Consider the following 14,949-nt stretch of genomic DNA (forward strand, 5'->3'; position numbering starts at 1 on the left):
TCTTGACTGTTATTTGTTTAAAGACTAATGTTCCTGGGCCAGTAGCTACAATGGTAGGGCCAGTGATCATGAAAAGTCACTGGCCGAGATGACCTATCATGTCTACCCTGAGTGCATCTTGCAAAATGTGCATTATAATCTGTAATTTGTGGAAACTTTTATCAAGTGGATTAATTCACTACTTTGTCATCAGATGCCAAAACGAAGGGTTACCTGGGGAGGAGGGAAACTTGCCAGGCTCACTGAGCCGTCAGATGGCCGATCAGAGCTCAGTTTTGCAGAGCCTGCCACGCGGAAAAGGAGGGGTGACATGTCTACTCTCTCCGAGCTGGGGGAATGTAAGCATGACTACACGCCACAATGAAGAATTCTAATCTAAATGGACAGAATACCTAATACTGTAATTGATTGTATGAGCATGAAATGTACTTTGTGACGCACTTTATTTAATTTAAGCTTTTTGAATATTGTCAGATGATGAGGAGTTTGAGTCTCGTTGGGAGGAGCAGTCCTATGAACCAGAGATGAATCGAAGCTCTCTTTCCAGCTTTGGAGACAGGTGAATATTACCATCCAGGTGTAGAGAACAAATAACATTGTTCATTGTTGCTCATTGTCTAAGTGCTGGTAGGGAATGGGGATGGAATGCCCCACTAACCCACTATGAAAACCTGTTGGTGCGTCTCATTTTGTTTCCAGCCCTCAAGTGTCTGACAAAGTGTCCCAGCTGGAGAATCGTCTGAAGGCAGAGACCGATCAGAAAGAGGAGGCGTTGGCAAAGGCTGACGCACTGCATAGTAGAGTTGAAGAGTTGGAAGCCCGACTGGCGACGACCCAGTGCGCTATGGAGAACACGGCGGCGGAGACAGAGCAGAAAGAGGAGGCTTTGGCAAAGGCTGACGCACTGCATAGAGAAGTTGAAGAGTTGCAGACCCAGTGTACTATGGAGAAAATGGCGGCGGAGACTGAGCAGAAAGAGGAGGCTTTGGCAAAGGCTGACACACTGCATAGGAGAGTTGAAGAGTTGGAAGCCCGACTGGCGACGACCCAGTGCGCTATGGAGAAAATGGCGCCGGAGACAGAGCAGAAAGAGGAGGCTTTGGCAGAGGCTGACGCACTGCATAGGAGAGTTGAAGAGTTGGAAGCCCGACTGGTGACGACCCAGTGCGCTATGGAGAAAATGGCGGCGGAGACCGAGCAGAAAGAGGAGGCTTTGGCAAAGGCTGACGCACTGCATAGAGAAATTGAAGAGTTGCAGACCCAGTGTGCTACGGAGAAAATGGTGGCGGAGACCGACCAGAAAGAGGAGGCTTTGGCAAAGGCTGAAAATCTGCACAGGAGAGTTGAAGAGTTGGAGGCCCGACTGGCCACTGAGGCGCTGCAGACCCAGGGCGCTATGGAGAAAATGGCGGCGGAGACGGATCAGAAAGAGGAGGCTTTGGCAAAGGCTGAAACTCTGCACAGGAGAGTTGAAGAGTTGGATGCCCTACTGGCGACTGAGGCTCTGCAGACACGGGTTGCTATGGAAAAAATGGCGGCAGCGGAAAAGGCAGTAGTCGAGTTGGACCTCCAGCTGAAAGCGGAGACTCAGCAGAAGCTGGATTCTGCCGAGATGGTCGTGATGTTGGAGTTGAGAGTCGGTGACCTCGAGGGACAGCTTGTAGAGTGGACTGAAACGACCAGCAATGCTGATGAGGTCAGCCTTCTCTTTTTTTCTATTTTTGTTTTTGTCTCTTTGCTTCAGATGTTTTATTATATACAGTACACATACTGTAAAGTAACCCAGTTGTTTTTTTTTTTTTTTTCTCAGATGAAAAAACTTGATGCTGAGACCATGCAGCTGTTCGACAATCTGGTTTCTAATCAGGTAATGTACTGTAATTTCTTGTGATTGTTCAACTGCCTGTTCAATGAACCATCAGAAGGAAAGGAAATGGCCATTTCCTCCTGAGCAGGGTTCCTATGCTTGATCAATTACATATAGGTTCGAGCAGGGTTCCTATGCTTGATTAATTACATATAGGTTCATATTAATAATCACTTTTACGTCTAATTTATCAGTGAGGAGAATCCAGCTGCAATCTGCATGCAATCAGAGAACCTTTTTATATAAATTTGCAATTGCTTTTTCTTTATAGGAAACCGTTATTGCTGAGAGGGACAACATAAAGCAGGAGTTGGAATATCTCAAAGACGAGGCTGAGAGACTTGAGCAGGAAAAGGAGGAACTCTCTAAGGAGCTTGCTGATAGGAGAGACCAAGATGAGTTTAACTGTCTAGAAAAAGACGAGCACGAGGTAATGTCTGGCATTGTAGGGCTGCAACTATGGATTATCTTGATAGTTCTGTTACTTTTCACTTTGCATTCATTTGTTGATGTTTAATTGCTCAGTCTTTGTTAAAAGGTGTCTTATGAAAATAAGCCCAGCTATAAGATTGCATCACGATGAGACGACTGTTTAGTCCTTGTTTCGCTTCCAAGGAACATGTGAATGAGTTGAATTCTTACAAGTGTTGTGATTACTTTTGTTTTGCACTTTGGCCTAGTTTTACAACCCTTTGCTATTCTTTGCTCCACCTTATGCTTGTTTGAGAACCATACAACGATGTTATGTGACGTCTATACTTATGTGCTCTCACAGCAAGAGCTGAAAAACGAGATTTCTTCCTTGACGAAGGCCCTTGAATCTGCCGAGTGCAAATGCCAAGAGTTTGAGGTAAGTCCTCAACAATTGGCCACATAACAGAAGTCTGCAAAGTAATGTGACCTAACGGGTAGATGTCCAATTTAAATGGGTTAATTAAAAGTTTACTCTTTTCTTTTCTTTTTTTTGTGAAGGCCAGACTAAGCGTAATGTCTGAAGAACTGAAGAAGCAAAGTGATTGGGTAGAGGAGCTTCAGGGTCTGGTATGTTCTTCTGTTTGTATGTATGTTAGGATGTATATTATACTGCATGTAGAATCATGTCTATGGACATGACATCAACTGTGTTGTAGTGATGCTCTTGAGCAGAAACTAATGTGGTTGGTGTGAATGCTGATACTACGGAGTACTATTAAATCATGGGCTGCATGGGTTTCACAATCTTTCATCATGACCCGTTTTAGTCACTTTGGGGAGCGGCTGACCACTACTCAATAATTTGGTTGGGGATGAATTGGAATATTGCTTGTGTGGATGGTAAAATTGCAGTAAACAATCATCCAAACCGGTGAAACGCCGCTGTAAGAAACGCTGCTCTAAGTTCAATCTCCTCTTGCCAATACCCAACCCCACAGAACGACAAGGACTTGGTTCAGGAGGTGTCAAAGCTTCGCCGCTCCCTGGATGATGCAGAGGGACTCAGTCGAGAGACGAAAAAAGAATGGGCCATTCTGCGCAGTCAAAATCTCACTCTGAAGGAGAGAGATGTGAGTTACACACACACACACACACCTAGCATGGGAATATGTGGTCTCTCACACTTGTATTTTGAATTTAGTTGATGCAATCTTATTTTTTATTGTCTACTCGCCATCCTAGTGTTCTGTCCTGTTAACCCATTTAGAACGGGTACACATTATTTATCATTATTTTATGCTTTAACTATTGAAAGATGGCAGATATACAAGCTCACAGCGCGCGCTGCGAGCTTGTAGATCTGCTATTTTTGAAAAATTGTGAAAATTAGAATTTTTACCCAATTCTTTTTTCTGTCTTTTGAATCCTAAGATTTTTTTAAAAACCTGTTTCTGTCAGCAATCTGGCTGGCCATCGTCAAAGAAAAGGTCCTTTTCACTTAAATGGAGCTCAGTTGGTCTGTTCTTGAGAGACTACTATGTCGGTGGTTCTCAAACCTTTTCATGTGAAGGACCCCCAAAATGATATTCATTTGGCCATGGACCCCCATATCAAAATATTTAGTTCCAGGGACCACCCAGAAGCAAAATTTGAGTTACAAACGTTCGCTTTGAAAATACATATTATATTCAAAGATGTGCACACATTTTCACGACTTTTTCAAAAATAGCAGATCTCGGTGCCGCGCTGTGAGCTTGTATATCTGCTATTTCTCACTGTTTAAAGCATTCAATAATTCTAGGCCTAACCTGTTTCCAGGTGGAACAAACTGCCCATTATGTCCAGATGGAGGCTGAGGTGAATGGCCTTCACTACCAGCTGGAGACGGAGAAATCCCGCTACAAGAAGATGCAGACGGACCTCCAGAGGGAACTGAACACGGCCTTCGACGAGAACACAAAACTCACCACTCTGTTGAATGGCAAAGTCCCCAAAAGTATGTTTTTTTATTTTTATTTTTTTATTGCATGCCTGCCAAATAATGCCATCACTTAAAAAACAACAACAATATAATGTATTGTAAAATTTTATAGTAGTAAATCAGTTATTTACATTTATAAAAACCTTTGTAGTCATTTAAACTATTGACTTGTGAGATATTGGGACATCTTGCCTGTTCGTGTCACACACATGCACTCAAAAGCCATTTTCAACCCATCATATCTGGATAAATCTGCATTATACAAGTTGTATAATGCATGACTCTAAAGTTTGTGGGAAGAGACCGGGCCTAAAGTTTGTGGGAAGAGACTGGGACTACTTTACAAATATGACTATAGTACATAAAGTAGACTGGTGGGAACAGCGTTCTAGTCCAGCAACATTGCATGTGACATTAATAACCACTGTAGTATACAGTATCTACTGTATGGACAAAATGACTAAATATTGATGTTTCTCTCAGACCTCATCGACAGTGTGAGCCTTGAGAGAGAGGTGACTAACCTCAAGAAGGAGCTCACGGCTTGTCATGACAAAGAGGGAGAACTTCATGCTCAGCTGAAGGAGTTGTCCCCACTACAGGACAAAGTGGATGGCTTGCTGAAACAGGTGTGTTTACTCTGCAGTAGCCAACAGTGTTTCTCTGTAGTAAAACAATTAATTTAATACAATTTTGGAAACCACTTTTAGTGAAGTATTGTGTATAACATTCAATGTGCCATTTAGAACAAAGAAAAGTCTGCCTAAAAGATGTTTGTTGCGGTTATGTTTTTGATTGTGTAAATGAATAAGGTTTACCGGTTATTTCAAAATAACTTGTAATGAGCATTTACCATAATTTTATAATTTACCATAATACTTTAATTCAAAGCATTCATATTGACAGTGAAATTATATTTTTTTGGGGGCTCTAGATGGGGTGGTGTTCTTGGAGTACACCAGAAGTTAGACCATCAAAGTCTGACATCACTGCCGCTAGAGGGTGCTATACCCCAGAAACCAATAGGGAAGATAGATCGCCTCATAAGAACCGTGTTCCAAAATTAAACGAGCGATGCCGGCGATTTTACTCGTATGGTTATGAAGCAATGACTAAGTTGGAAATTTACAAACCTATCCAAAGTAGCACATTAAACGCATAGAATATCGAGTCAAACAAAAACCAATGACTACATGTCCCATGAACGCAGCTAGTAGGTGAATATGATTATTTTGGGAGTTGTGGCCTGAAAAGGTTGAGAACCACTGATCTATTGGGGCTGTGCCAACTTATAAAACAAACTCTTCCCTTCTCCTCCCTCTCGCAGGTGTGTGAGATTACAGAGGCACTGTGTGCTGTTGAATCCCAGAGGGACGGGCTGCTCTCCGACCAGGCCCTGAGCCAGGAAGAGTCTCATCAGTTAAGGGGTGCTTTGCAGACCTCCCAGGATGAAATTGTCAAGCTCCAGGGAGAGCTGGCTGCGGCAGAGCAGAAGGAAACGCACCTCACCCAGAGGTGTGCTGACACCACGGAGGACCTCCACACAGTTCGCTCAGACCTGGCCCGATTAGATGCAGAGCGAAGCCAGCTCCTTGCTACTGTGCAAGAGACAAGTGACAGAGTAAGTTATTGTGGGTGCTTCCTACTTATGCCAATAAGTCAGACCTGAGCTTTTGCATCCCCCCCCATAACATTGCATGGTATGATGTCAAGTCAGAGCCTTGAAATCATATGGCGTTACCTTTTATGTCAATGGGCATGGATATCTTTTGAATCATTTTTTTCTTTCTTTTTTTTCAGCTTAATGAGAGTGATGAGCAACGAACGGCGCTTGTTGAAAAGCTGAATGAGCTGCAACAGCAAATTAAAGACCTGGAAGAGAAGCTTGTTGACAGTGAACAGTCCAAAAATATGGAGGAGGAAATTGGCAAAGAACTTCAAGAAGAAGTATGACTCTAAATGTTAACCACATGAAACTCTCTCCCACAGTGTCAGGGAAACTGACTGCAGTGTTCCATTCACCAGGGGGAAAGCAAAATCAGTTTTGATCAAAATGAGTTTTGAATAGATGCCATTTTCTTACGACTGTACTGTGATGCTCTCAGGAACAGGGCATCAGCCTGTGCTGTCTATCCTTGGTTGGATAATGCCAGCCCAATTCCAATGCAGGGATCATCACATAATATAAAAAAAAAATTTGTACTGTCAGTTTTACCAACTGTTGCATCATTAAGTTGTGACTGAACATGTGGTGTTTTTGAACAGGTAAGCCGGCTAACCCAGGAGCTTGAGAGTGCCCAAGCCGAGAGAGACGCTGTCTTGTCTGAGAAGATGTCTTCTGCTCAGAGCTCTACAGAGGAAGTGGAGAACCTGCTGTCTAAAGTCTCCTCTCTCTCAGAGGAGCGAGACCAACTCAAAGTAGAATTGCAGGAGAATGTGGACATGGTATGCATGTCACCAAAACATAGCTGAGCTGAATCTTATGTGACGGTGCATTTTATTGACAGGTTTGACCATGCTATGGAAGGATGAACAATAAGCTCCACTCCATCCATATCCATTCCAGGATAGCATAGCATAAACAAATTATCTGTTATTTCTAGTGTACCATTACTTTATGATTGTATGGACAAATGTATGTAATGAAGCTGTTATTTCAACCAGTTCTTGATGATTCTTTATATTTATACAGACTGCTCTGAAATTCGTGTTGCATCACATGGCACCATTTGAAACACAGAAGACAAATCAGACCCATGCATATTTGATTTAACGTCACTATACTGAGATGCAGTGCGTAGCCAAGCAGCGCACATATATACTTTTTGTACTGTCAGTTTTACCAACTGTTGCATCCATTAAGTTGTGACTGAACATGTGGTGTTTTTGAACAGGTAAGCCAGCTAACCCAGGAGCTTGAGAGTGCCCAAGCCGAGAGAGACGCTGTCTTGTCTGAGAAGATGTCTTCTGCTCAGAGCTCTACAGAGGAAGTGGAGAACCTGCTGTCTAAAGTCTCCTCTCTCACAGAGGAGCGAGACCAACTCAAAGTAGACCTGCAGGAGAATGTGGACATGGTATGTAATCACCAATGATGTGTGCATTTTGACAGTTTGACCATGTTATGGATGGTTCACTAATCTCCATCCATACCCGTTTTCTCCGAAAGGCATGGCTGAGACTATGCACCTTTTGCACCTTGTCTGTCCGTGTGTTACCAGCTAATCTCCGGCACCATTGGCCCGGTTGCTTGCTGCCAAACTCGCAACACAAACACACTCTGAATTTGAAGCACATATCTGATGCAAAGGAAATGCAAAAAGATTATCCTGAACGTTGTCTTCACTTGTACTGTACTTTTAGTAGTCTTCACTTGTACTGTACTTTTAATAGCCAGAACTGTCATTATACTTTATAATGGTTGAGAGATTTATTTGATTTTAAACCTCCAGATGATCCAGAATCAGGAGGAGATCAGGTCGACCCTGGAGGAGAACATTCGGCAGAAGGAGAACATTAAACAGCTGGAGGAAACGCTAGAAGAGCGACAAAGTCAAGTAAGGCCTCGGTTTATCTTTGGTTGCGAACATCTTCACAGAACCAAATGCTAATAGTTCAGGGCGGTCCTTCATATGGCATTGTTTTGGCCATGTTTGATTTTCTAGGCAGTGGCTGGGTGTAGGTTTGTTACAGCTGGTTTTCTTATGAATAAGGTTGTGAACCTGTGTTCTGTTTCACTCATATTATACTATTGTATGTTCTTTTGTGACAGATCCAAGTGCTTGAGCAGGAGCTTGAGAGCGTTAAGGAAGAGAGGAACGAGCTGAAAAATGACCTCGCCGAGGGTGTGGATATGGTAAAAAAGCTTTTTCTTTCTTTGAAGACACTCACACACTAATAACACCCTCACACATAGGCTCCAGCGCTTTAGTTCAGTGGTTCCCAAATCTATATTCAGAGAATATAGATGTTTGCCTGGGACCCAAACGGCAGATCTACAATCTCACAATGCAGATCGGCTAATTTCACTACTTAAACATGTGTCTTCTAATTTATGGAATTTCTTATATTTTTCCTTATTTACGAATGAAATTACTTCGAAAAATAAATATATATTTTCTGTTTAGAAATAATTAAACCAAAACTGTGTGACTAAGGGATGATGTGGTGTTTTGTGCTGGCGAGGAGTTGTAGATAAGTTATGTGAAAGGAGCTTTTTCAGTGCCCTTGTGGAGCTCACATGTTGGAGTACAGACAATAGTAGTAAAATCTGAAAAAAAGTCAATATAACGAAATCTAATTTATGGTAACTTATTGTACAGGCGATCGAGAATCAGGACGACCTCAGGGCTGCTCATGAAAAGATCAAGCAGCTAGAAAACAGGAGCTATGCAGAGAACGTCTCCCATCTGGAAGAGCTCCAGCACCAGGTATGAAATGGCTGGAGATAAATGCCATTTTCAGATTTCTGCATGAAATGGCAGGGGGTAAATGCCATTTTCAGATTTCTGCATGTTGACATTAGGTTGAATAAGTGCTAGTCATGTTGATCAAGCACTCAAATCTTGTTCTAAAGTTGCACCGTTTAAATTACTCTTGGAGTACATCACCTGAAATCCTAACATTAACACAAAGTCCTTTTCTTTTTTGGAATCAGCAGCTGAGCGAGGAGCTCAAAAGTGTGAGAGCGGAGAGAGATGGTCTCTTTTCCAACGCTAGTGCTTCAGAGGTGGAGAAACTGCTGTCTACAGTGACTTGTCTCACTGAAGAGCGAGACCAACTCAAAGAGATACTGGAGGGCCTGAGACAGGAGAAACACCAGCTCAGAACAGACCTGGAGGCCAACATGGAGACGGTAACATTCACTTAAGTCATTAAGTCCAGACGAGATCAATGACTTAAAACGGTCATCGTCATACTTGTAGACCAAATGTTCCTATTCAGTACACCATTGATAAAGCATGAAACATGTTCCTATTCAGTGCACCATTGATAAAGCATGAAACGGACTTGTCATCGATTGCTAAATATTGACAAGGAAGCCACTCCTTTATTTGATTGTTTACTGTAGAACTGTATTTTTTTATTATTTTTTTGGAAGAAGTTCCATGTAATGTGATACATTTTATCGCAACCATTTCAGACAATCTGTTTAACATGCTCTTGGAGTACATCAGCTGGAGCCCTAAAATGTGACTTTTATTCCTGTAGAATCAGCAGCTGAGCGAGGAGATTGCCAGTGTGCGAGCGGAGAGAGATGGTCTCTTTTCCAACACTGGCGCTACAGAGGAGGTGGAGAAACTGCTGTCAACAGTGACTTGTCTCACTGAAGAGCGAGACCAACTCAAAGAGATACTGGAGGGCCTGAGACAGGAGAAACACCAGCTCAGAACAGACCTGGAGGCCAACATGGAGACGGTAACATTCACTCAAGTTCATTGACCTCGCCTGGATCAAGAATGACTTACAAATTGTCATTATACTTGTAGACTACATGCCTATATTGAACAAAATGTTATCATACTTCTAGACATTCCTAATTCAACATCGATGAAACACAACACCGACTTGCCATCGATTCTAAATATTGACACGGAAGCCACTCTGTTATTCTGTGGATTTCTTTACAACTGTTGAGTTCTTTATTCATTATATTTTGGAAGTTCACATTATGAGATCTAATTATCTTGTCGTAACAATTTCAGTCGATCGAGAATCAGGTGGCACTCAGGGATGCTGATGAAAAGATCACACTTCTCAAGGATGAAGTCATCCTCCTCCGTGCTCAGAGTGAACAACAGGAGAACGGGAGCTGTCCAGAGACTGTGTCCCATCTGGAAGAGCTCCAGAACCAGGTTTGAAACCAAGCTTTCTTACATCCTGATCATAGAGCCGAATGCACATCCTGTTATTTAAATATTATATGCAAGGATATAGGGCCTGGCCCTGGACACTGTACAGAATGCACTGTAAGTCCGGGCTGTTGATAATTGTTATCTTGTCCTACATAGACACACAAAATATGTCATTGTTGGGTTCGGCATGTTGACATTTGTGCAAATGAATTAGAAATAATTACTTTGAATTAATTAAACCTTGTTCTACAGTCGCACGGTTTTAAATTGCTCTTGGAGTACAGCACGATGTTAAATTGCTCTTGGAGTACATCAGCTGAAGTCCTAAAATGTGATTTATTTTTATTTTTAATTTATTAATGTAGAATCAGCAGCTGAGCGAGGAGCTTGACTGTGTGAGAGCGGAGAGAGATGGTCTCTTTTCCAACACTAGCGCTACAGAGGAGGTGGAGAAACTGCTGTCTACAGTGACTTGTCTCACTGAAGAGCGAGACCAACTCAAAGAGATACTGGAGGGACTGAGACAGGAGAAAAACCAGCTCAGAGCAGACCTGGAGGCCAACATGGAGACGGTAACATTCACTCAAGTTCATTGACCTCGTCTGGAAGAGTGACTTAAAAACTGTCATCATACTTAAGTTGTAGACCAAACATTCCTATTCAACGCGTAATAGCACCACAGACTTGCCATCGTAGTGCTAATCATATTGACACGGAAGCCTCACCATTATTAAATTGTCTTGATTTATGTACAACTGAGTTTGTTTTATTCATTTAATTATATGTTAATTTGAAGAAGGTCATATGATATTTTAATCATCTCGCAACCATTTCAGACGCTTGAGAATCAGCTGGCGCACAGGGATGCTGATGAAAAGATCACGCTTCTCAAGGAGGAAGTCGACCTCCTCCGTGCTCAGAGTGAACAAGCAAACGGGAACTGTCCAGAGACTGTCTCCCATCTGGAAGAGCTCCAGAACCAGGTTTGAAACCAAGCTTTGCTTATCGTACATCTTTATCATAGAGCCGAATGCACGTCCTAGTATTTAATTATATGCAAGGATGTACAGCCTGGACACGGTATAGAATGTCCTGGCTGTTGACGATGATATAATCGTATCTTTTCTACATGCTGATTTATTTATTTTTTACAGAGGATTTTTTACAGTTGAAAATCTGATAGTCATGATGGTGATCAAGAAATTAAACCTTTGCTCTTGGAGTACATCAGCCCTAAAGTCCTAAAGCGTGATTTTTTTTCTTTCTTTTTATGTAGAATCAACAGCTGAGCAAGGAGCTTGACAGTGTGAGAGCGGAGAGAGATGGTCTCCTTTCCAGCGCTAGCTGTACAATGTCTACAATGACTAGTCTCACTGAAGAGCGAGACCAACTCAAGGAGATACTTGAGGGACTGAGACAAGAGAAGAACCAGCTCAAAGCAGACCTGGAGGCCAACATGGAGACGGTAACATTCACTCACTCTTTCCCTTAAGTTCATTGGTCTAAAAGTATGATTTTTAAGTCACTTTATGTCCAGCCGAGGTCAAACGTTCATATTAACGTATATTCGATAAAGCACAACACTGTCCTCATAGAAGGAAAAGTAATGGAAGCGGTGGAGTTGATAAACTCCACAGTGAGTCTTTTGTCCTTAAGTTAAATTGAATTAAATTATACGCCCCCCACCCCCACCTGAAGCAGTAAACCTAAGGTAACACTGCAACTGAATTGTATATTCATTAAACCGAATTGGTGCTTGAGTTTTGTGTCGTTTCATTCACTATTTCTGAAATGTTCTGTAACCTTTCCTCTACAATGACTTTGAAAAAGGTAAGGATTGATTATACGGTAATAAATGATCAATTATTGTATTTTTTTATTTTTTTTATAATGGATTAGTTCGATCACTTTCACCCTAATTTATATTAATTTCATGTTGAAGTTTATATATGAGATCTAATTATTTGATTGCAACCATTTCAGACAATTGAGAGTCAGGAGGAGCTCAGGGCTGCTCGGGACACAATCAGTTGTCTCCAGGAGGAGGTTGCCCACCTCAAAGCTCAGATTGAACAACTGGTAAACAAGAGTCATGTAGAGAGAATCTCCCATCTGGAAGAGCTCCAGAACCAGGTTTGAGCCAAGTTTAGCTTATCTTACAGCATGGACTTAGTATTAAATGCACATCGTAGTTTTACATTTTATGTCATACAACACAGATGTACAGCCTGGTCACTTTGATTGATTGATTGAAGACTTTATTAGAAGTTTGCATAGGAAAAGGTACAGTTTCATGACGGTACAGTTCACTGGTACAAGGTCTACTAAAAGGAGATCCATGAAAAGACTAAGCTTATTTCCACTGGAAACCATTGAAGTATCTCATATAACATTGAATGACAGACAAATAGAACACAGTACTATGCAGTAGATATGTAAAGAAAAACAAAATAGAAGACAGTAAGTCAAAACAAACAGTATATACAAAGAAGGGGCAGGGGAGGGTAGGGTTGGGCTAGATTCTTTTTTACCAGTTGCGAACGGCTGCTGCCTGTAAGTGGTTTTTCAGGGCAATTTTAAAGGATGCTAGTGATCCACACTCCTTTGTGGCCTTCGGTAAGGCTTTCCACATTTTGGTGGTATAGCAGAAAAAAGAGTTTGACCCTTTGTTGGTTTTGACTCTGGGTTGAAAGTGATCTGTGGCGCTGCCTCTGGTGTTGTAATTATGGACATCCTTAATGTTTATAAAGTATTTTGACAGGTACTTGGGTATCATAGTGGTGTAGTGTATCTTGTACACCAGGCCCATTGCAAGTTGCTGTACTCTGTCAACTACTCTGAGCCACCCCACTCTTAACTGGTGAGTAGCGGTGAGGTGAGTCTGATAGGGAAGTCTAAGCAGGACCCTAATTAGTTTATTTTGGGCTGTTTGTAGTTTAGTTTTCAGGGCTTGTGGGGCGTCACAATACCATACGTGGACTCCGTAGTCAAAGAGGGGCTGGATTATTGCACCAGCTATGGTCTTCAGTGTGTTGGAATTGACCATCGGGGCGATCCTCTGTAGGAAACGAGTTCGTTGGTTGATTTTATTTATTACTTTAGAAGTCATCTTTTCACTGGAAAGATTAGCTTCAAGGATACATCCTAAGTAAGAGATTTCGTTTTTTCGTGTTATGACCTTGTCACCCACTTTGATTGTGAAGTTATCAACTTTTTTGAGGTTATGATTTGATCCAAAGAGGATGGACTCTGTTTTACCCAGGTGAATTGATAATTTGTTGTCGTTAAGCCATGTGCAGATCTTACTTAGTTCAGAGTTAAGTGTCTTCTCAACCTGCAAGTGGTCCTTGCCCGAGACTAGGAGAGCCGAGTCATCCGCGAACAGGAACAGGTTGCAGTCACAAGCAGATGCCATGTCGTTCACGTATATTAGGAACAACAGAGGTCCCAGTATGCTACCTTGAGGAACACCACAGTTTACCGGGAGGGGGGGGGACAGGGTACCGTTAATCTCCACCACCTGTTCCCTCCCCACCAGGTAAGACTGCATCCACCTCACTGCTGCGCTGTCAAGACCGATGGCTTTTAGTTTCTCAATCAGAATAGAATGATTTACGGTGTCAAATGCCTTCTGGAGGTCCATCATGACCATGCCGCTATATTTGCCGTCATCCGCTTCGCGTTTGATTTGGTCAGTCAAATAGAGAAGGCATGTGTCAGTGGAATGAGATTTTCTGAATCCAGATTGGAACTCGTAAATCAGATTATTCTCATCGAGATATCTTGCTATCTGTTCGTAGACTATTTTCTCCATGACTTTGGATATGGAGCTAAGAATGGAAACGGGACGGTAGTTTCCAGGGTCTAGTTTGCTACCTTTTTTATGCAGGGGGGTTACTTTTGCTAGTTTGAAGTCCTGTGGGACATGGCCCTGTTCGATGGAAAGGTTAATTATGTGGGTAATTATTGGAGCAATGGTGGCGGCTGAATCTCTGAGAAATCTAGCTGGAATTTTATCAAGGCCAGTGGCCTTGTGTTGAGGTAGGGCACTCAGTTTTTTAAACACTTCATCAGTTGTCACTGTGGCAAGTTTAAAACTGTCTTTTCTGACGCCCAGTTTATTGTAGAATTTCTTAACAAATTTTACACCATACCGCCCAGATGGGGCGACCAGTTTTTCAACCAGCGAACGGGCCACGGTGGTAAAGGTTTCGTTAAGATGGGTAGCCACTTCACATTTGTCAGAAATGAGAGCGGTGTCCGTTTTGATGTTTATGCTGTGGCCTATGGTTTTAGGTTTTAAGCCTAATGTGTTGTTAAGCAACTTCCATAGGTCTCGTGGTTTGTTTTTGAATTCGTCGATTTTTTCATCAATGTAGTTTTTTTGGGCGGCTCTAATATAGGCAGTTGTCTGGTTTCTAAGCTTCTTGCACTGAGCAGTTAGATGCTTGATTTGGATATTGAGGTCAGGGTTGAATTTTTTTTTTAGTTTTTTGCAGCACTTACGTTTTTCATCGTACTTTTTGTCTCTGAGTTTAGCTGATTCAGCAATATCTGAGTTATACCATGGCTCTTGGCGGGCTTTAACCCTGGTGGTATTCAAGGGGGCCACGATGTCTAGAGCATCGGTCAATTTGGTTTTAAAACCACACCATGCTCCTTCGACATTTGTACACTGCAGTTCAGAGGAAAAGTCTGTATTCGCTAGAGTGTTATTTAAAGCCTCACTGGAGTAGTTTTTGAGGCTTCTAGCTACAACTGTTTTGTGGCCACTAGCCTTGGGTTTGTGTATTTTACGCGTACAGTAGATCATGTAATGATCACTAAGACCGCAT

The 14,949-nt window shown here is 42.1% G+C and overlaps 1 protein-coding gene across 1 annotated transcript in view; it reads left to right on the forward strand.

The window, feature by feature from the left end:
• The window catches only part of cenpe (centromere protein E), a gene marked incomplete at both ends in the record, with an annotated part of 41,388 nt that overhangs the window by 14,332 nt on the left and 12,107 nt on the right, over positions 1-14,949 (forward strand). The window contains 22 exons of the mRNA XM_080744863.1: positions 194-338; positions 475-559; positions 700-1,696; positions 2,139-2,297; positions 2,643-2,717; positions 2,840-2,908; positions 3,280-3,411; positions 4,100-4,277; positions 4,746-4,891; positions 5,590-5,883; positions 6,528-6,707; positions 7,157-7,336; positions 7,712-7,816; positions 8,032-8,115; positions 8,582-8,689; positions 8,920-9,114; positions 9,471-9,677; positions 9,965-10,114; positions 10,480-10,686; positions 10,951-11,097; positions 11,391-11,579; positions 12,098-12,247. Of these exons, the coding sequence (XP_080600989.1) occupies positions 194-338; positions 475-559; positions 700-1,696; positions 2,139-2,297; positions 2,643-2,717; positions 2,840-2,908; positions 3,280-3,411; positions 4,100-4,277; positions 4,746-4,891; positions 5,590-5,883; positions 6,528-6,707; positions 7,157-7,336; positions 7,712-7,816; positions 8,032-8,115; positions 8,582-8,689; positions 8,920-9,114; positions 9,471-9,677; positions 9,965-10,114; positions 10,480-10,686; positions 10,951-11,097; positions 11,391-11,579; positions 12,098-12,247 (4,182 nt within the window). The remainder of the gene's footprint in view (positions 1-193; positions 339-474; positions 560-699; positions 1,697-2,138; positions 2,298-2,642; positions 2,718-2,839; positions 2,909-3,279; positions 3,412-4,099; positions 4,278-4,745; positions 4,892-5,589; positions 5,884-6,527; positions 6,708-7,156; positions 7,337-7,711; positions 7,817-8,031; positions 8,116-8,581; positions 8,690-8,919; positions 9,115-9,470; positions 9,678-9,964; positions 10,115-10,479; positions 10,687-10,950; positions 11,098-11,390; positions 11,580-12,097; positions 12,248-14,949) is intronic.

This window comes from Nannobrachium achirus (genome assembly GCF_963921795.1).
Source record: "Nannobrachium achirus genome assembly, chromosome: 16".
In the NCBI taxonomy this organism is placed as follows: Eukaryota; Metazoa; Chordata; class Actinopteri; order Myctophiformes; family Myctophidae; genus Nannobrachium; species Nannobrachium achirus.